The 19,821-nt window shown below is 55.3% G+C and overlaps 1 protein-coding gene across 1 annotated transcript; it reads left to right on the top strand.

The window, feature by feature from the left end:
- The first annotated feature begins 559 nt into the window (after positions 1–559).
- On the top strand, positions 560–19,491 carry lrp6 (low density lipoprotein receptor-related protein 6). Its single transcript, XM_086022305.1, is given in 23 exon segments — positions 560–798; positions 2,860–3,259; positions 3,660–3,857; positions 4,546–4,742; positions 5,150–5,281; positions 5,865–6,261; positions 7,646–7,817; positions 9,114–9,330; positions 9,753–10,042; positions 10,158–10,384; positions 10,466–10,650; positions 11,274–11,600; positions 11,675–11,877; positions 12,011–12,198; positions 13,141–13,331; positions 14,111–14,320; positions 15,257–15,382; positions 15,477–15,716; positions 15,855–15,987; positions 15,989–16,263; positions 16,335–16,471; positions 16,607–16,704; positions 17,057–19,491. Coding segments are annotated over 23 exon segments (4,920 nt in total). The 5' UTR covers positions 560–743; the 3' UTR covers positions 17,379–19,491.
- The last annotated feature ends 330 nt before the right edge of the window (positions 19,492–19,821 follow it).

Genomic DNA, 19,821 nt, shown 5'->3' with positions numbered 1-19,821 from the left:
GCTAGGCTGCATGAAAAAAAAAGAAAAAAAGTTGTTGGAAGTTTGCAGTGATCCAAGGGGGAGAGAAAGTAGTCCCTGTGGAATGTGAGTGCGTTTGCGTGCGCAGCGGCTCCCTTTCTCTTTCCGCCCGTCCCGCATGTATTTTGCTCTCGTCTTGCCATCGACACGAGGCGGTCGAGCTTGCGGCTCGGCGTGATGGCGACGATTTGTTTTGGTTCGCCTTCGAGGCGGTCGGTCGTCCGACAATAGCGGAGGAAGGGGAAAGTGGGGGGAGGCGGCGGACGGATACTGCGGAGGGAGGCTGAGCGGCACAGGACAATGTGCTGGCGTGCTTCGTCTTCCTTGCGAGAGTTGCAGCGTCGCGTTGGGCAGCAAACAAGCCAACAACAAGCCCGAGACCAGCGACCAAGGCCGCAACAGCAACACGACGACAACGACAACGACGACGACTCCGCCAGCCGACGCATGGAACGCCTAAGCGCCCCGGCCGCCGTCTTCTGAGACACTTGCGCGAGGCCGAAGCCAAAAGAGGCCGCCGCCGAGGTTGAGCAGGCGGAGGAGGAGGAGGAGGAGGAGGCGGCGCAGTCGCAGGCGCGTCGCGTCGCTCGCTGGCTCGGGCGGGCGAGCGAGCGCGATGTTTTTCTTCGCTGGCCGCTGACGAGCAACGAAAGGCGGCGGCGGCGGCGGCGGCGGCGAGCACAAGCCGACAAAGGTCGAGGAAGAAGCGGCCGAACGTGAGCAGCATGGCCGCGGTGCTGCGGGCGCTGTTGTTGAGCACTTTTTGTCTGCTGCTGCGAGGTGAGTTGGGGCGAGCGACTTGACTTGACTCACTTGAGTCGGCCTCAAAGTCCTGGCGAGAGGGCCGCGCGGGGTCGCGGGCGCTCGTGTGGCCCGCGGCCCGACCACTTCTTCTACTTTGTCAGCAGACCAGACGGCGTGCTAGCCCCGCTAGCCTAGCCTTATTTTAGCTTAGGCTAGGCTAGGCTAGCGGGGCTAATGTGCACTTTGGCCAAGTTCGCTGGAAAATAATCTCGATCGTCCCTCAAGACTGCGCTGCTGTGCTTCAACTTGACTTCCTCCCCCCGCTCTTCATTGTTTCGCTCTCGCTTTTTTTGGGACTCCCCTCAGCCGCTTTTCATTCCTCTTTTTTTTTTTTTTTGTTGCTGTGCGAGTTGCACAAAAACATAAACGCAGCAACGCTGAGCACAACAAGCGTCAAGGCAAACGCGCATTTCAATATTCCGCATCCAAACTGCATACTAGCGAAGGTCCGAACCATGACGTCAATAATTGATTTATCCGTAGGTTTATTTTTCGGTTAATTGGATGAAGCTTGTTTTCGACATCTCTTTCTTGAAAAGCGGGGCATTTAAAAGTGGTAGAGCAGAAAAAGCAGGAACAATAATTTATGTTGATCCAGTCCCTGGTTTGTTTCGTAACATCATCGGCAAATACGTTGACCCTTGTTTTCAAAAGTCAAAGCAGATGTTTGCAAACGTCCTGTTTGTTTTCAAATGAGAAACTGCTTACTGTTGAGTGGCTGCAATTCCACCAATTTGGACGGTTTGAAGTTAAACACGCTCTCTAAACCTCCAATCAAGGATCAAAATAGTTGATCAATTTCATCTGTCATCAATGGATGAATTGTTGCACCTCCAATCCATCCTTCCAGCGTGTGTGTGTGTGTGAATGTGAATATGACAAAATGGTATTTCAGTACTGACAAGATGTGGATTATTTGTCACGCTGCTTTTGTGGAGCCATTCCGTTGATTTTATTTATTTTTTTTTTTTTTTGGCGCCTCTTGAAAGCGATGTCATGTTCAAATGTTCATACGTGTGTCCTGTCATGGCCTGCGTTGGGACATTTCAAGGAAAGAGACCAACCGCTGGGGTGCCGCACAAATGATCACTCAAAACCTTTTTTTTTTTTTTTTTCTGAAACTCGGAATCAGTTTTGCTTTGTCAGCCTCGCTTTGTCTTTGGCTTGAAAATTGCCACCTTGGCCTCATGTCACGACTCATAACAGCACTTTGCTATTGTTCCTTTTGTTTCCATTTGGAACTGCACCTTTCCATGACATTGGAATTCGTAGTGCCGCCTTCTATTCTGCCCCCCACCCCCAGAATAATATCATCTTTTGTTCCACTTGCCTCCATCGCACACTTTGAGTCCTAATTTCCTTACCATTCATTAGGCTCCCTTTTGTGCCACTTGCATTCATGAGGCCACATTTGTCTTTTTTGCGTTAGGGTTCAGCACGTTTCTCTGCTGCCTCTTCCATTTGGTCATCATGTCACCTGACCTTTGCTCACCCTTGTATGCATAACTCAGTTTTTGGATGACAGGTTGACTGTTTTTGTCCAAATGGCAGGCTTCATAATGCCGCCTCTGGATTCCGTTTTTCGTGTCGCAAATGTTTCTCAAAGAGAGTTATCGTCACCAAGAGGCCAAGTTTGCGCACTTGACCGCCTTTGCAACCGGTGGGCGTCCGTCCTTAAGGACTTGTTTGGAGACCTATTGGCCGTTGAAAGTGGCAAAGACGCTTCCAATGTGATCCGGAGCGTTCCGTTTGCCGTCTCAAATTCGGGGGAAAAAAGAGAATTTTCCCGCTCGGCCTCTTGACAGTTCAAGCGAAGCACTCGGCCCAGTCACCATCTGGTTTGAACACCTGTGCTTCAAATATTTATTTCTTAACCCTTTACTGGTTACATGCTATTGATTTTTTTTTTTTTTCAAGTTATTTGTATTTGGATGTTGCAAAATGTTTTGAGTCTGATTTTTTGTGTTTTTCTATTCCTTTCTGACCAATGCGGTGTTGCGTCCGTGTGTCCCCCCCCCCCCTGCCTCCCCCTTCCAGGTGAACCGCTGCTGCTGTACGCCAACCGTCGGGACCTGCGGCTGGTGGACGCGTCGGGCGAGCGCGCCAACGCCAGCGTGGTGGTGGGCGGCCTGGAGGACGCGGCGGCCGTGGACTACGTCTTCTCGCGGGGGCTCATCTACTGGAGCGACGTGAGCGAGGAGGCCATCAAGCGCACCGTCTTGGACCGGGCGGGCGGCGGCGGCGCCGTCCAGACGGTGGTGCCCGGCCTGGCCTCCCCCGACGGGCTGGCCTGCGACTGGCTGGCGGCCAAACTTTACTGGACCGACTCTGAGACCAATCGCATCGAAGTGTCGGAGCTGGACGGAAGCCTGAGGAAGGTCCTGTTCTGGCAGGAGCTGGACCAGCCCAGGGCCATCGCCTTGGACCCCGCCAGAGGGTCGGTGTCCTCCCAAGTCGCCGTGCTTGTTGCCACCCTTCTTTCCGTCTCTTGCCACTGCCTGCGTTTGGACTTTTAGGCGGTCGGTCGGTCGGTCGGTCGGTCGGTCCTCGTGCTCCCCCGGAAGCTTGCGTCCCTTGCCGACCTCCTCAGCCGTTTCCCTTTCCTGCTCTGTGTCTTTGCAATGCTTCACCTGACCGTTTGTTCTTCTCGCTCTCTGCGCACCTCTGCTTTGCCTCGACTCACCTTGACCCGGTGGCTTGATGCATTCGCCGCCAGTCGCCGTCTCTCATTGGTCGAGCTGCGCGTGCGGTGTGACGCGGGTGTGTTTGTGCTTGCCTGGCAAGCGGCGCGGCGTGCGAATGACTGACGGCGCGCCTTTCCTCCTTTGCGGCGGCAGCTTCATGTACTGGACGGACTGGGGCGAGATCCCCAAGATCGAGCGGGCCGGCATGGACGGGACCAATCGCTCCATCATCGTCGAGCGCGACATCTACTGGCCCAACGGCCTGACGCTGGACTACGAGCAGCGCAAGCTCTACTGGGCCGACGCCAAGCACAGCTTCATCCACCGCTGCCACCTGGACGGCACCGACAGGTAGCAACCGCGCGCGCTCCCCCGTGGCGACAAAAGCGCAAAAAACACTCTTGTGTGCGTGCTTGCGTATACCAAGGGTGTCTGAAAGTTGGAAGCGTCATAAAAAGTCAAAGGGATAAGGGACTTCCGATCGTGTATTTTTCAACGTAGACCCCCTCGAGGGCTGAAGACTTGCTCCGGTGGCGCCAAAGCGCTTTTATCCCGATGTAGACGAAGCAAAAAATATTTCATTCGATGAAAAGTATGAAATATTCCAATGACATGAATATCGCAGTATTCAAAACCGACGTTGCTTATCACGTTTTCCCAATATTGTGCAGCCCTTGCGTGTGTGACAGAGACAAAGTGAGAGTGTATCCGTGTGAGTGTGACAAAACAGCACAAGTGCCAACGTGTGCGCGTGTGCGTGTCGACTTGAGCCTTTTATTGTGTTGCGTCGTTTGGTGGGCGCTTCTCTGAAACGAAGTTGATGGAAAGCAGATGTCCGAGCTTGATTTGCTGCCGCGCTGCCGACGACGAGGTCGCGCGCCGCTCGCCTCTTTTCGCATCCCGGCAGTTGCCGACTTTTCTTAGTTTGACTCCCATGTTTCGTCCTCCGACAAGCACGCGTCATTGCTGGCCCCCCCTCCCCCCGTTTGTTGCTTTGTGGAGCGGCCAGGACAAGCGCGTCTCCTTGTTGTTCTTTCAGGGAGGTGGTGGTGAAAGGGGAGCTGCCTCACCCGTTCGCCCTCACCCTCTTCGAGGACACGCTGTTCTGGACCGACTGGAACACGCACTCCATCCACTCGTGCTCCAAGCAGGACGGCGCCCGGCAGCGCGTGGTCCACTCGGACATCTTCTCGCCCATGGACATCCACGTCTTCAGCGCCAAGAGGCAAACCCAGAGTGAGTCCGGCCCGCGCCCCCCAAAAAGCCCACACGTCCTCAACTCCGCTCGACCTGACTTTCCATCGACCGCATCCGGCAAACCCCTCTCCCCCGATTTCTCCCCAACACACACACACACGCGGACGATTTCTGCGATTTGGCCGCCCTCTGATTTAGCAAATTGCCGAGCTCGTCGCGTGGCTAATTGGAGTGATCGGCAGACGGGCAACAATCGCCGACATTGTACAGTTGAAGGTCCACGAGTTGACGTGGCCAATCCGACCAGACGAATCTTCCCTGCCGATTGTGCAAGTGAAATTCCCCCAAATAGTCCCCCCCCCCCCCCAAATGTCATTTGAGTTTTTGTTTTGTGAGCTTTTCTTCGGGTTGGTGTTGACTGCGCTGTTCCTTTTTGTGCGTTCCAGTGAGCACGCCGTGCTCGCTCAACAACGGCGGCTGCTCTCACCTGTGCCTGCTGTCGCCCGAGCGGCCCTTCTACCGCTGCGCCTGCCCCACCGGAGTGCAGCTGCTGCACGACGACAAGACCTGCCGAGACGGTCAGCGCGCACGCGTGCACGTGGCCGGCCGCAGCCGCGACGTGGCCACTCTTAGTCGGGAACCGCGACGCCATCGCCTTTGTCCTCATTCGCCACATTTTGGGGAGCTCGCACGCTCAATTGTCATTTGCTTTTTTTGTGTAGGCGATAAAAGATTTGGAAATTGCTGAAATTCAGTGGATATTTCATTGAATGGGGATCCCCCCCAAAAAAAAAGGTTTTAAGGTGGGTTCCTGGTAGTTATCGGGGCAAAATGCAAGGAGGAAAAAAGAAAAAAGTTGCACTTTGTCATCATGGTGACAATGGCGCCCCTCCCCCACCGGCGAGAACAACACCGGCCACCTCTTTCATTGACGTTTAGCCTGTGTGTGGGAGGGGGCTTTTGTCGAAGGTGGGCTCACGTGCTCCCCCCCGAGGACAAAGCCTCCTTTCACCTCCTCCGATGCGTGCGCGTGCCAACCCGCTGGCTCCGTTCACATTTTGAAATGTTCGGCGGGCTTCCGACGCTGTGGCAAGTCGATGGACAAGCGCGCGCGCACGTCCGTGTCTTGCATGCATGACGCGCGGCCTTTTTGTGCGGCAGGCGCCACGCGCATGCTGCTGCTGGCTCGGCGGACGGACCTGCGGCGCATCTCGCTGGACATGCCCGACTTCACGGCCATCATCCTGCAAGTGGACGACATCCGCCACGCCATCGCCATCGACTACGACCCGGTGGACGGCTACATCTACTGGACGGACGACGACGTGAAGGCCATCCGCCGCTCGCTGCCCGACGGCGGCGACGCGCAGTTCGTGGTCACGTCGCAGGTCAACCACCCGGACGGCATCGCCGTGGACTGGATCGCGCGCAACCTCTACTGGACCGACACGGGCACCGACCGCATCGAGGTCACCCGCCTCAACGGCACCATGCGCAAGATCCTGGTCTCCGAGGACCTGGACGAGCCCCGGGCCATCGTCCTGGACCCCGTGGCCGGGTGAGAAAGCGGCCGGGCCGGCTTCCCCGCTTGAATGTTTGCGTCGGGTCATCTTCATTGGCACCTTTTCAGGGCTGCTCGCGCCGCTCGGCAGTCCGCCGCCAAAATTGGCGAGCTCGCCGAGAACTTGCGCGTGCCGCTGTCCGGTCAATCCGACTCCTTGCTTCCAAACGCAGCAATATTTGGCTGCTTGAACATGGACCAAATTGTCCCGACGCATCCGCGACAAGGCAAAAAAAGGTTGACAATTGTGTTTCTGAGGCAGTATCTCGATTTGAGCTGAACGGAAGCAGAGGCGCAACGATTCAGCAATTAAAAGTAATCGCTTACACAGGCCGACCACAAATGTACTGTGTGCGACTTTTGCTCTCTGTGTTTTAGGACAATTTGGACGTGCTGAATCCAAATATCACAACGCTGTCGCTCACCTCGGTGACCCGTGGCCACGTTTTTGTCGACGTGTGCGGTAGTTTCCCTTTCTGGACTTCATTTGTCCTGCTTCTCGACGGGTGCTATTTACAGAAAGCAAAGTTTGTAACATTTGGTGATTAAACAGTGCTCCAAAGTGTTTCTTACTCTTAATCCAACAAACACAGAGGAGAAATACGAAGAAAAAAAATGAACCCAAATTGACATAAGAAAGAAAACTTTGCATAAAAAATGACAATGTCATCATCGGATTCACTCGTGCAAAATTGGCGTAAATCAGTTGAGCAAACGTCAACAAGTCAGTGCTATCAAACGACTCAGATCATTGCTTCATCATCTGACTGGAAGTTGTCAAGAGTTCAGCCTCTCAGCAGTGTATCGTCGTCGTCGTCGTCCTCCGTGGAAGCAGACCGAGTCTCTCCCCACCTCCAAAATAAGACATTGAAGCAAACATCTGCTTTTACTTTGGAAAACAATCGTCAACAAGTTACGGCCCAAACCAGGAACCGAATGGTCGTCGTCAATTTCTGGGCCAACAGAACTGACTTGGCTGATCTCTGACTGAATGAGCTCACTTCTTCGCAGCGTTTGTCAACTCAAGCGACATGCGGTTGCTCGTCCCTCGCGCAGCCTCGCAAGTTGCAGTAGTGCGAAACGAGTAGCCCGGCGAGGACGCTCCCGCTCGACTCACATGGATTGCGCACTTGCCCGTCATGAGAGGAAGCCAAGTTGGCAACAATCGTCAGCGGCAAGAAGACAGCTTTCTTGTTTTGAAGTTGAGCCTCCAAAATGTTGCGCATTTCAACACGTCTTGTCGTCGGTCGCTATGACAGATGTCAGAAAAAAAAAAAGTTGCACCTGTGGCTTGGTTCAGAAACGGGGGCAAATGCGTCACGCGCGAGTCAAGGTGGCGGGCAAGCTTTGAAATGTTGTTGTTGTTGTGCTCGCGCTTCAGGTACATGTACTGGACGGACTGGGGCGAGGTGCCCAAGATCGAGCGCGCCGACCTGGACGGGACGGAGCGGCTGGTGCTGGTCAACACCTCGCTGGGCTGGCCCAACGGCCTGGCGCTGGACTACGACGAGCGCAAGATCTACTGGGGCGACGCCAAGACCGACATGATCGAGGTGAGCGCCGCCACCGCGCTCCGGACGATTCTCACCTTTCCGCGGCGCAAACTGGGCTGTGCGTGCCAAACCTTTGGAGCCCCAACTGAAGCTGTGCCAATTCTGTTCTCAATGCAAAGTTCAAAATTGTGCTTTTTGTCCGTCTCAGTTTGAGGACGTTGGCGTTTGTTTGGCCAGTTTTGGAATGCACTGCAACGTTTTGCGCATTTGAATGTTGAATGTTTGTGCGCTGCGCGGCCGGCCGTCCTCGCCCCCTCCCCTCCCGGCCTCGCCTCAGCGCAACTCGGGCCTCACTCCCCCCCCCCCCCCCCCCCCCCCCCCTCAGGTCTCGTCATTTTTTTTTCCTTTTCTTTTCTTTTCTTTCGGTGGCCAGCTCGCTCGCACATCTGGTTGCGATTGTGGCCGCGCTGCAGCTGCGGTGGGCTCCGTTTAGAATAGAAGCAGAATGTGAAACATCGCCACACTGCGGTCAAACCTTTTGGCTCACCATGGAAACTTCTTTTTATATTTACACCCCCGCCATATATACGTCCACCGTAATCCTGCTATTTTTTTTCCTCTTCCGTTAAATGCCGCTTTTCGGGTGTCGAAACTTGCACTGTGTTTGAAAGGTAGGGCTGGGAGCCAATCTGGAGGAATAGCTGCCCGGGGATATGCCTTCCCCTAAACCTCGCCAACCATCACCTTCGTTTTACGTCGGTTATCTTTGATTCGTTTGCCTGTTTGGTGGATATGAGTGTCTTGTCGATAAATGGGCACGAGATTCCCGAACATGGCCGTCGCGGTTTGTAGTTGGACGACAACAAGCTGGCCCGGGAATGCCTTGGAACTCCCCCGTAAGAGCGCCACCGAGTGGCCGGGGAGACGCAAGTGTGGGCTCCCGCCCCGGGATAAGCGCACGCAATTTAGCTCTCGTGAGCGTCGCGTCGCATATGCTCCGTATTGCGCGGCTTGATTGCACCTAATTTGTCCTCTGTGAAATGTGAGCAGTAATATTGCACAGTTTATGCTGCCCCCGAGTGGCCAAGGCGGGCACAGCGGACGGAGCAGCTCAATGAATTGAATTGAAGCAGGAAATACAAATGCACCAACTGATTCTTTCTTGGCATCCTATTTAATGTTTTTTTTAAATTTTATTTTAATTTTTTTTTTACAAAGTACAATTCAATCGCGGGCCGGTTTTCCGTTCCTTTGCGTTCCTTTCAATGGGGAAGGATGGTTTGACATGGGCCGCTAGGTTAGGAGGGCATCGGCCACAAATGAACGCTAACCCTTCCGCTGTGCTGCGTGCGTCAGGTGATGAACATGGACGGGACGTCGAGACGGGTGCTGGTGGAGGACAAGCTGCCTCACATTTTTGGCTTCACGCTGCTGGGCGACTTCATCTACTGGACGGACTGGCAGCGGCGCAGCATCGAGCGCGTTCACAAGCACACGGCCGAGCGCGAGGTCATCATCGAGCAGCTGCCCGACCTCATGGGCCTCAAGGCCGCCTACGTGCGCGAGGCCTTCGGTGAGTAGCGCGCCGCAACGCCAAAGCTGACGCGCCGGCCCCTTCGCTGCAGCTTGCGCGTCGCGTTAGGAGACGTTGCGCCTCTGCTCGCAGCGGGCTTCATGGGTCCGTGCCGAGCTTTGTCAAATGGATCCGTTCGTCCGATCCGTCCTGTTAGGCAATTTTCAAGGCGGGACATTTGAACTTGAATCGACAACTCAATGAGGATTGAATGCGTCAAAGCGCTCTTTCGCTCTTGCTAGACGCCGCCCATTCCGATCGCCGTCACGCGTGAGACCGATGGCGCGCTTCGGCGCAAGCTGCGCGCGTTTCAATTGAGAGCTGCTCTCGAGCGTCGATTCGAAAAAACGTCGCCTTGCCCGACGTGAGAGCGATGTCAACGATCGAGCGGCGGCTGACGCTCTTCCTCCCCGGCTTGTCAGGCAGCAACGCCTGCGCGGAGAACAACGGCGGCTGCAGCCACCTGTGCCTGTTCAAGCCGCAGGGCGCGCAGTGCGCCTGCCCCATCGGCCTGGAGCTGATCGCCGACATGCGCACGTGCATCGTGCCCGAGGCCTTCCTGCTCTTCTCGCGCCACACCGACATCCGACGCATCTCGCTGGAGACCAACAACAACAACGTGGCCATCCCGCTCACCGGCGTCAAGGAGGCCTCCGCGCTGGACTTTGACGTCACCGACAACAGGATCTACTGGACCGACATCACCCTCAAGGTCCGTGAGTGTCCGCGCGGCGCGGTGCGGCGCGGCGCCGGCACGCCCGCCCGCCCGCCCGTCAGCAGCGCCTGCCGTCAGCGCCTGTGCTCAAAGCGAGCGCCTTCCCTGGCAGACCATCAGCCGGGCCTTCATGAACGGCAGCGCCCTGGAGCACGTGGTGGAGTTCGGCCTGGACTACCCCGAGGGAATGGCGGTGGACTGGCTGGGCAAGAACCTGTACTGGGCCGACACGGGCACCAACCGCATCGAGGTGGCCAAACTGGACGGCCAGCATCGGCAGGTTCTGGTCTGGAAGGATTTGGACAGTCCCAGGGCGCTGGCACTGGACCCGGCCGAAGGGTGAGCACGCCGGCCCGACTCCCGCTTTGCTGGCGCGGCAGTGTCTTAGCAAATGTCTCACCCGCCTCGTCTCCTCCTCAGCTACATGTACTGGACCGAGTGGGGCGGCAAGCCCAAGATCGACCGAGCGGCGATGGACGGGAGCGGCCGCGTCACTCTGGTGGCGGACGTGGGCCGGGCCAACGGGCTCACCATCGACTACGCCGAGCGCCGCCTGTACTGGACCGACCTGGACACCACGCTCATCGAGTCGGCCAACATGCTGGGTGAGTGGTGGCGCGCCGCGCTCCAAAGCTCATCGCAGCGCCTCCGCAAGCAGACTCCACGTCGATGCCCGCGGCTCCCGCGCGTCCCGCGACTCCCGAACACCGGTGTTGGCTTTGGGAGTGCGCGTTGACACCCGCTCTTACTTCGGGGCGGCTAAACTTGACGAAACTGGGCGGATGCCAACTTGTGACCGTTTGCTCGGTCAGCGGCTCACGCAAACTATTGGTAGACGGTCAACAACAAATCGAAGCCAGTTGCGGGCTCTCGCTGAGAACTAGTAGCAGGTGTTTGGCAACTCAGAAATGAGCGGCAACGACCCTCGTTGCAACAACAAAAAGTAGTCAGCGCCGCGCACCAACAAAGAGACTGGTCGCACACGATCAGCAACTCAACTAGTCGCAGGCACTCAACAACTAATGAGCGCAAGTCGCCGACTTGTCAACAACCGATGACAACTAGCTGCAGACCGTTGGCTAAAGAAGAGCCGTCACAGACGCTCATCAAAGAAGACATTTCTTGTGGACGGCTAGCAAAACCAATAGTTGCAGATGATACCCCTCCAAGCTTGTCGCATCTTCTGATGGAGTTTGTGCTTTTTTTTTTTCTTTTTTTTTTGCTGCAGGTCAAGACCGCGAGGTGATCGCCGACGACCTGCCGCACCCGTTCGGGCTGACCCAGTACCAAGACTACATCTACTGGACGGACTGGAGCCAGCGCAGCATCGAGCGGGCCAACAAGACCAGCGGGCAGAACCGCACCGTCATCCAGGGCCACCTGGACTACGTCATGGACATCCTGGTCTTCCACTCGTCCCGCCAGGGCGGCTGGAACGCCTGCGCCTCCACCAACGGCCACTGCTCGCACCTCTGCTTGGCCGTGCCCGTCAGCGGCTTCGTGTGCGGCTGCCCCGCTCACTTCTCGCTCAGCTACGACAACAAGACCTGCAACGGTGGGCGTCGCCGTCGCGGCCGCCGCCCACCCCCCTCCGGCCTTCGCGCTTCACGCCTCAATGTGCTCTTGCAGCGCCCACGTCCTTCCTGCTGTTCAGCCAGAAGACGGCCATCAACCGCATGCTGATGGACGAGCAGCAGAGTCCCGACATCATCCTGCCCATCCACAACCTGAAGAACGTGCGCGCCATCGACTACGACCCGCTGGACAAGCAGCTCTACTGGATCGACTCCAAGCAGAACGTCGTGCGGCGCGCTCAGGAGGACGGCAACCAGGTGCCTTTTCCCATTCTCCGCCGCTGCCGCGCCCCAGAAATCGACATGCGGGGGGAGCATGTTGTAACGTGCACGCCCTCTCTCCCTCTCTCTCTCTCTCTGCGTCTGCGGCGCCCGCTTGCCTCGGCGTCAGAGCATGACGGTGGTGTCGGGCTCGCAGCTGTACGACCTGAGCATCGACGTGTACAGCCGCTTCATCTACTGGACCAGCGAGCTCACCAACGTCATCAACGTGACGCGCACCGACGGCGGCCGCGTGGGCGTGGTGCTGAGGGGCCCGCACGACAAGCCGCGCGCCATCGTGGTCAACCCCGAGAGAGGGTGAGTCGGACGCGCCACACTTTGACCCCCCCCCCCCCCCCCCCCCGACGACCCCGGCCCGCGCGCCGCTTCCAGCAAACGCGAGGAAAACCGGCCACAAACTGCCATTTGCTCGTCAACTCATCAGCGATCGGAGTCGGGACTATTACCGGAGGTTCGTGGGGGACCTTCTCTGCCTCTTAGTCTTCCGGTCCAGCTCGGTGCTGTCAACATATGGACTTGCCAAATGTTGGAACAAGCACGCAAGTGTGTTCTCGTCTTGCCGGTAAAAGGACGAACGCCTCGACTGTCAAAAGAAGGGGGGCTTGGGGGGGTGGGGGCGATCGCTTGAAAATGGCCACCAAGGCCGAAGCTCATCAAGGTCGCGGCGGCCCCTTTCAAGATTTACAGACAGAAAGATTGGCACGCCCGCGCCTCTCCAGGCTGGCTTTGTGCCAGGAAACTTTTAAAGACTTGCACATGTTGTTGTTGCGCAGGTACTTTTGTCTTTGCGCTTTCTCTTGATGTGCGCTCGCCTGTTCTTCTCCGGCTCAGGCCCGCCCGCCAACTCGTTTGTTTGGAGTGGTAATTGCAGCCTTCGGTTCGGGCCAGCTCCGGCCAGTCATCTGCGTGCGGTTTACAGATGAAGTTTGCAGATGTTGCGCTCGCTTGCCTCCAACATTCCACAAGCAAAACATCCCGGCAGGCCCGCAGCAACAACAGCCAAGAAGAAGAAGAAGAAGAAGAAGCGGCGGCGGCATATCGGACAGCAAGACGATTTCGGTTTCCCTTTCCCAAACGTGTGGCTGGGTTGTGAGAGCGGCTGCGGCGCTCCTCGCGCGGCGGAGGAGACGCTTCGATGGCGAGCTTTTCTTTTCCACGTATGCAAAGACGGCCGACTTGGGCCACGAGCGTCGTAGCCCGAAGTGTGGCGGGCCTAACGTGTGCGGCGTGTGGCCTCAGGTACATGTACTTCACCAACCTGCTGGAGCGCTCGCCCACCATCGAGCGCGCGGCGCTGGACGGGACGGAGCGCGAGGTGCTCTTCTTCAGCGGGCTGGGCAAGCCGGTGGCGCTGGCCGTGGACAACGAGCTGGCCAAGCTCTTCTGGGTGGACTCGGACCTGCGCCGCATCGAGAGCAGCGACCTGTCAGGTACGTGAGGCGGCCCGGCCCCTTCGCAACCTTTTCTCACGCTTTTTCAATTGAACGTTGGCCAAAAACGTTGCCCGCGTCCTGTCCCGGGCGAAGCGTTGGCTCGGTTGGCTTCGCCTTGCCAGATCTCGTGTCCCAGTTCAAGCAAAGTGGGTTGTTGTCGTATTGCAGCGCTGCTGAATCAATTACTGCACCCTGGTGGAGGATCGCTGCATTGCACGCGTTTCAAAAGACAAGACTTGGCAAGTAAAGTCAATCTGTGCCGTTAAAAAAATAAGTAAATACCTCCTCCATTGAAGCACACTAAAACTTTAAAAAGACAGACAGTCTTTAAGGAATGTCTAATCAATAATTTTTTGCCTATTCAGAGTATTTTCCCCAGCATCCGCTAATTTGCATTTTTTTGAGGTGGGGGAGAAGAAATTTCATGCAAAAAAAAAAAACAATTTCCCCCCCCCTGGTGGTTGTCATGAGCATCACCATTTGCATATTTTTGCTCTTTTAGGTCCACAGTATTGCTTAGTTTTTTTTTTTTCTTCTCTCGACGTGATGACTCGGAGCCCCCTGGGAATTTGATCGGTGCCTATTTTTGAGCTGGAACTTGTCAGCCAGATAAAAGCGCCCCGCACATCCGTTGAGAAAAACTGCCTTTGAGACGGCGAGCTGACGTGTGTCCCGCTCCTCCCGCCCTTCCCCTCTTCAGTTCCTCACCCGTTTTGTTGTCCGAGTTCCCGACCGCCTTGTTTTTGTTTGGGCCCCGCCCCCCCCTTCCTCCTCAGGTGCCAATCGCATCGTGATCGCCGACTCCAACATCCTGCAGCCGGTGGGCCTGACGGTGTTCGGCAAGCACCTCTACTGGATCGACAAGCAGCAGCAGATGATCGAGCGCATCGACAAGACCACGCGCGAGGGCCGCACCAAGATCCAGGCGCGCGTGGCCTACCTCAGCGACATCCACGCCGTGCGCGAGCTCGACATGAGGGACTACGGTGAGGCGGCCCGGCCCCGCTGGCGTAAAGTCGTCGTCGTCGCAACGATCAAAAGAGTCCACGGACCAGTCAGCAAACCCGCCAACCGATAAATTGACGAAAACGCGGAGCATGCTCTCAATGAGCTAAATCTCTTCTTCTCTTTTGTTGACATTTGCTCACGTCTGCTCCCACGTTGCGCAACAGGAAGCGGCTCACGTTGGAGCCCCCTCGCGGTTCTTCGCTTTGCTTTTGTCATCGTCACTAAAAGCAATAGCAAATCCTGCCAAAAGGCTGTTGCAATGCACATGAATGCAAAATCACAAAATTGATAGTTGAGTGGAGTCGATAAATGTTCGATAGCGGCAGCCCGGCACCATCCAAGAGTGTGGCCAAGACAAAAAGGCCTTTTTAATTGGAGCTCTGATTCTTCATTTTGATGGTCTTTTAGGGGAGGATTTTTACAACGATGGAGCTTTTTTTAAAATCAAATCAGAGTCAGTGCTTATTCAACCCCCCCAGGGCGGGAAGAACCTATTTTGATAAGCCTAACCTATTGACCTCTCAATCACTTGACTGACCAAGCATCAAATTGATCAGCATACCAAAGCGACCAATCGGTCGGTCGATTGACTGACCAATCAAGAAGTCAACCTGCACCGAAGGGGGAGGGGGGGCGAAATCCCTTGGATTGACTTCATTTGGAAATCGGTTGCGCGTGATGACAGTGTTCAACTGACATCTGCTGTTTGAAGATTTTGGAGGAGAAGAGTCGAAATGACGTCCGTTGGCCGCATTTGAAGCAGGTGCCACTGGAAGTGAAGTAGGTTCATTTGTCAGTGTCGCGACCAACCAACAATCCCGTGCGCACCGACACGCAAAAAAAAAGGCCCCGGCCCAACGAGAAGTCTCCAAGGCGACGGCGGCGTTTGTTGACGTGCGTTTTGCTTCTGGCAGGTAAACACCCGTGCACGTGGGACAACGGCGGCTGCTCGCACATCTGCATCGTCAAGGGCGACGGCACCACCCGCTGCTCCTGTCCCGTCCACTTGGTGCTGCTGCAGGACGAGCTGTCCTGCGGAGGTGATGGCTCGCGTCCGTCCGTCTCCCCCGCCCCCCCCCATCCCATCGTCCCTCCTCCCTCCCTCCCTGACTGTCGCTGGCGTCCGCCCCCCAGAGCCCCCCACGTGTTCCCCGTTGCACTTCTCGTGCCGTTCGGGCGAGGTGGACTGCATCCCTCAGGCGTGGCGCTGCGACGGCTACGCCGAGTGCGACGACATCAGCGACGAGGTGGACTGTCCGGTTTGCTCGGAGAGCGAGTTCCAGTGCGACAGTCGCCAGTGCATCGACCTCGGCCTCAGGTGCAACGGCGAGGTCAACTGCCAGGACCGCTCCGACGAGAACGACAAGTGCGAAGGTCGGCCTCGCCTGCCCGCCGGCCCGACTCCTCATTGAGCGCCGCATATAGTTGATTGTTTTTAGCCGTTGCCCGCTCGCTGCCGAAAAGAGGGTGCGCCGGGATCAGTGGCGCTCATGTTGTGCGTTTGCCTTTCAGTGCGCTGCCCCTTGGACCAGTTCACGTGCGCCAACGGCCAGTGCGTCGGCAAGCACAAGAAGTGCGACAACAACATTGACTGCGCCGACAACTCTGACGAGATCGGCTGCTGTAAGACGCTCGCCGCCGCCGCCGCCGCCGCCTCCTCCTGCTGCCGTTGCTGATCTTGCTCTCGCCGCAGACTCCACGGAGGAGCCGCCCCCGCCCAACAACACCGTGGGCTCCATCGTGGGCGTGGTGATGGCACTCTTCCTGGTGGGCGCCGTCTACTTTGTGTGCCAACGCGTCCTGTGCCCTCAGATGAAGGACGACAGCGAGACGGTGGCCAACGACTTTGTGGTCCACGGGACGTCCTCGGTGCCGCTGGGCTACGTGCCGCACGCCGCCCCCCTCTCCGGTTCGCTGCCAGGTGAGGCGCCGCCAGATGGGGACGGGCCCCGCCCCGCCCCGCCCGCGCTAACCTCTCGCCCCTTGCGCCAGTCATGTCCGGGGGCAAGTCGGCCATCGGCTCGCTCAGCATCATGGGCGGCAGCAGCGGCCCGCCGTACGACCGCGCCCACATCACCGGCGCCTCGTCCAGCAGCTCGTCCAGCACCAAGGGCGCCTACTTCCCTCCGGTCAGGAGCCCCCCCCCAAAAATAAGAAAAGCTTGCATGTTTTGGGAAGAGGTTGACATTTGCGCGAAAGGAGGATGTGCGCGTGGCTCGTCCGCCTCATTTGGAAGCGCTGATGTGATGTTCGCTCTGCCGCAGATCCTGAACCCGCCTCCTTCTCCCGCCACCGTCCGCTCGCAGTACACGCTGGAGTTTGGATACTCGTCCAACAGCCCGTCCACGCACCGATCCTACAGGTACGCACGCACGAGTCGCGCGCCTCACCTTCCAAAGAAAATGTTGTCGTATTTGTATCCATGAAGCAAAATCTTTTAAAAATGGGGGCTTTCAAGTCTTTTTTTTTTTTTTTTTTTTTTTGTAATTGTAATCTTATGTTTGTAAACGTAAAAAAAAAAGAATTCTGATGCAGATAAACACAAACAACAGGAGGGAACAACTGGGGACAAAAATAAGATCAAATGGAAAAAATCTGTTAATCTGTGGTTTAACCCCCCCCCCCCCAAAAAAAAAAAAAACGATTGCCCTTTAATATTTTGTTGTATGTTTGTGGTGGGGCAAAACGGCAAGTTTGCGTCTGTTGTCCCGCAGCTACCGGCCGTACACCTACAGCCACTTCGCCCCTCCCACCACGCCGTGCAGCACGGACGTGTGCGACAGCGACTACACGCCGGGCCGCCGCGCGCCGCTCAAGTCTGCGGGCGGCCGCTCGGCGGCGGCGGCGGCGGCCAAAGGCTACACCAGCGACCTCAACTACGACTCGGAGCCTTTCCCGCCACCGCCCACGCCGCGCAGCCAGTACCTGTCGGCCGAGGAGAACTGCGAGAGCTGCCCGCCCTCGCCCTACACCGAGCGCAGCTACTCGCACCACCTCTACCCGCCCCCGCCCTCGCCCTGCACGGACTCGTCCTGAACCCGACAAACCTCGCCAAACAAAGCCACATCGACAAACCCCCCGACCCTCCAACCCCCCAGTGTAAATAGCAATTGTGCATAAATGAGGTTAAAAATGGGAACGCCAGGCCGGCTGCTGCGGAACATTTGTACATTGAAAAAGAGAAAAACATATTTATATATTTTCTATACAGTGTTTACTGATGATGATGATGCCATAGAGGTTTGTATTCAGACATTTGTACATTTTTTTAAGAAAAGCTTTTATTCAAATCTCACACATAGAAGTTGCCTTAAAGGACAGACACTACGCCAAATACGGAGCATCCGCCATTCCAGCCGCAAACCCCGACCGCCCGCCCGACGCCTCCTCTGCCGGGCCCCGCCCACTTCACCCCACTTCCCACAGGACCCAAACCAAAACGCACGTCCCCCGGCCAGCAGCCGACTTGTGCCTGAGCGGTGGGACAGGAAGTCTTTTTTTCTTTGTAGCACACCGTGGTGTATTTATAAGCTAAACGGTATAGACCAGTGGTCCCCAACCTTTCTGTTGCCGCAAACCGCTCCATGCCAAGCATTCACCCACAGGGCGAGGATACAAGAAGGCAATGCTACATTAGCCTATACATACACACACATTTAGGGATCGAGCGATTCGGAATCGATTTTCAGTTCCCCATTTCCATTAGATGTTTTTTTTTTTTTTTTTTTTTAAATCTTATTTTTTACAAAATGAATGACTCATTTTAGAACCAAAAGATGTTTGTAACATCTGCTTTTTTTTTCCTTGTTACAAACAGTAATTTTTTGTAACTGCAAAAGAAATCCCTTGAGAATGAACTAATCATTTAGTTTAACTCATTCACTGCCATTGACAAATGTCTTAGCCATTCAATCCCAGGAACTTATTTATAATTTTTTTCAAACTAAAAGAGGGTCTGAAAATGACTGGCAGTGGGTGAGTTAACTATATTTTTGTCTTAGCAGTGTTTTGTTAGTGCCAGAACTAAACATGACAAATAAATGTACAATAGATGATTCGACTGTGATCATAACAGATCCTTTTGCTGTCAAAATTTTGATTCTTTTTTTGTATAGCGATCCATATTTTAGCAGTTCAAATTGATTTTCGATGAACCGTTTTATATTTATATATCAGCAGCGCCAACAGCATAACAAGCCCAACAACCACCTTGTCCTAGTCACGGGAAGGTCACGGACTTTTTAGCCTTCGCAATGCGAGCTTTGCCGCCAACTTTGACTCTCTCGAGGCACTTGGATTTGTTGACGATTCAGTTTTGAAGGCTTCAGCCTCTCGCTTCGTTTGTGCGTGGGAATCACCTGTCGCGATGAATCCATATTTCAAACAGGTCTCTTAAGTGCACCTTTCTTTGCTTGGGCATTGGTGCGTGTGTTGAATCCTCCCTGTGCCCTTTCCCCTTTGCAAAGAAACTTTACAAATGCGTCCTTTTTTTTTACTGATTTTGCTAGCCTGTGGGTTTTAATATTTGCGACAATTAGCAGCTTGACGTGTGTCGAGTAAGGCGTAGACGTATGGAACGCGCAGAATCCGGTACCTCTTGAAAAAATATTTTTCGGCCTCAGACAAAGCAAAAGTACTGTAAAGTTTTATTCCTTCACCTGTGGTTGGGGACCACTGGAATAGACACCAAGAAGTAGAAGCATTATAAAGCTGTCATTCCTATTTTTCTACTAAATTGCAAACGCCAGCACAAACGTGACAACCTGCTTGTCCACAACAACTTGTGTCCTGTTGGTCAAGTTTGCCATCGGGACGAGCGAGCGTCTCTTGGAACGATGTAAGCCCGTCAAGTTCCTCACGATTGGGCGTCCCCCACCGGAAGCTGTTGGGTCTCGCGCAACGTTTGGGAACCCGCTGGCTCGTTGCCGTGCCGAAGGTTCCGCAAAGTCCAAATGTCCGTCTGCGTTTGTTTGTTTGTTTTTTCCCTTGTCTTCAAGCACTTTTGTCTCCGGCTCGTCGTCTTTTCTACTTTTCCGCGGCCGACCAGCGTTTGGTTGTTCGTCCTCCACTTTGGCCCATCCAGCTGCCACCATAAGCTGCTCTTGTCCTTCTCCTTCCTTTTGTTCAACATAAAGTGAGTGACATTTTACTCTGTCCCGTGTCGGTGTCAGTCATTCTTCCGTCCGTCCTCGAAATCAACACGCACTCTCTTGCGGTCAGCGGCGTCTCATCTTTTCATTCAATCGTTTGCACTCATTGCCGTCGTGACGGTCCAATTCAATCCCAAAGAAAGAATGAGAGCACCCTTGTTTCTTGCTCATTTTAATACCGGCAACCACTGAGGATGCATCGCTTGAGGAAGTAATACAATCAACACAACACAAATGCAGTTGATTGCGTAGTTGACTGCAGTTTGTCCTGCTTGACATGCTGAAGCTCAATTGCGTTTGCAGTGACTCGGGGTCCTATCAAGGACACC

Source organism: Filicampus tigris, chromosome 22, assembly GCF_054856515.1.
Source record: "Filicampus tigris isolate MCC_2025a chromosome 22, RoL_Ftig_1.0, whole genome shotgun sequence".
Taxonomy (NCBI): domain Eukaryota; kingdom Metazoa; phylum Chordata; class Actinopteri; order Syngnathiformes; family Syngnathidae; genus Filicampus; species Filicampus tigris.
The sequence above is the reverse complement of the archived record's forward strand: the minus strand, read 5'-3'. Positions and strand labels throughout refer to the sequence as shown.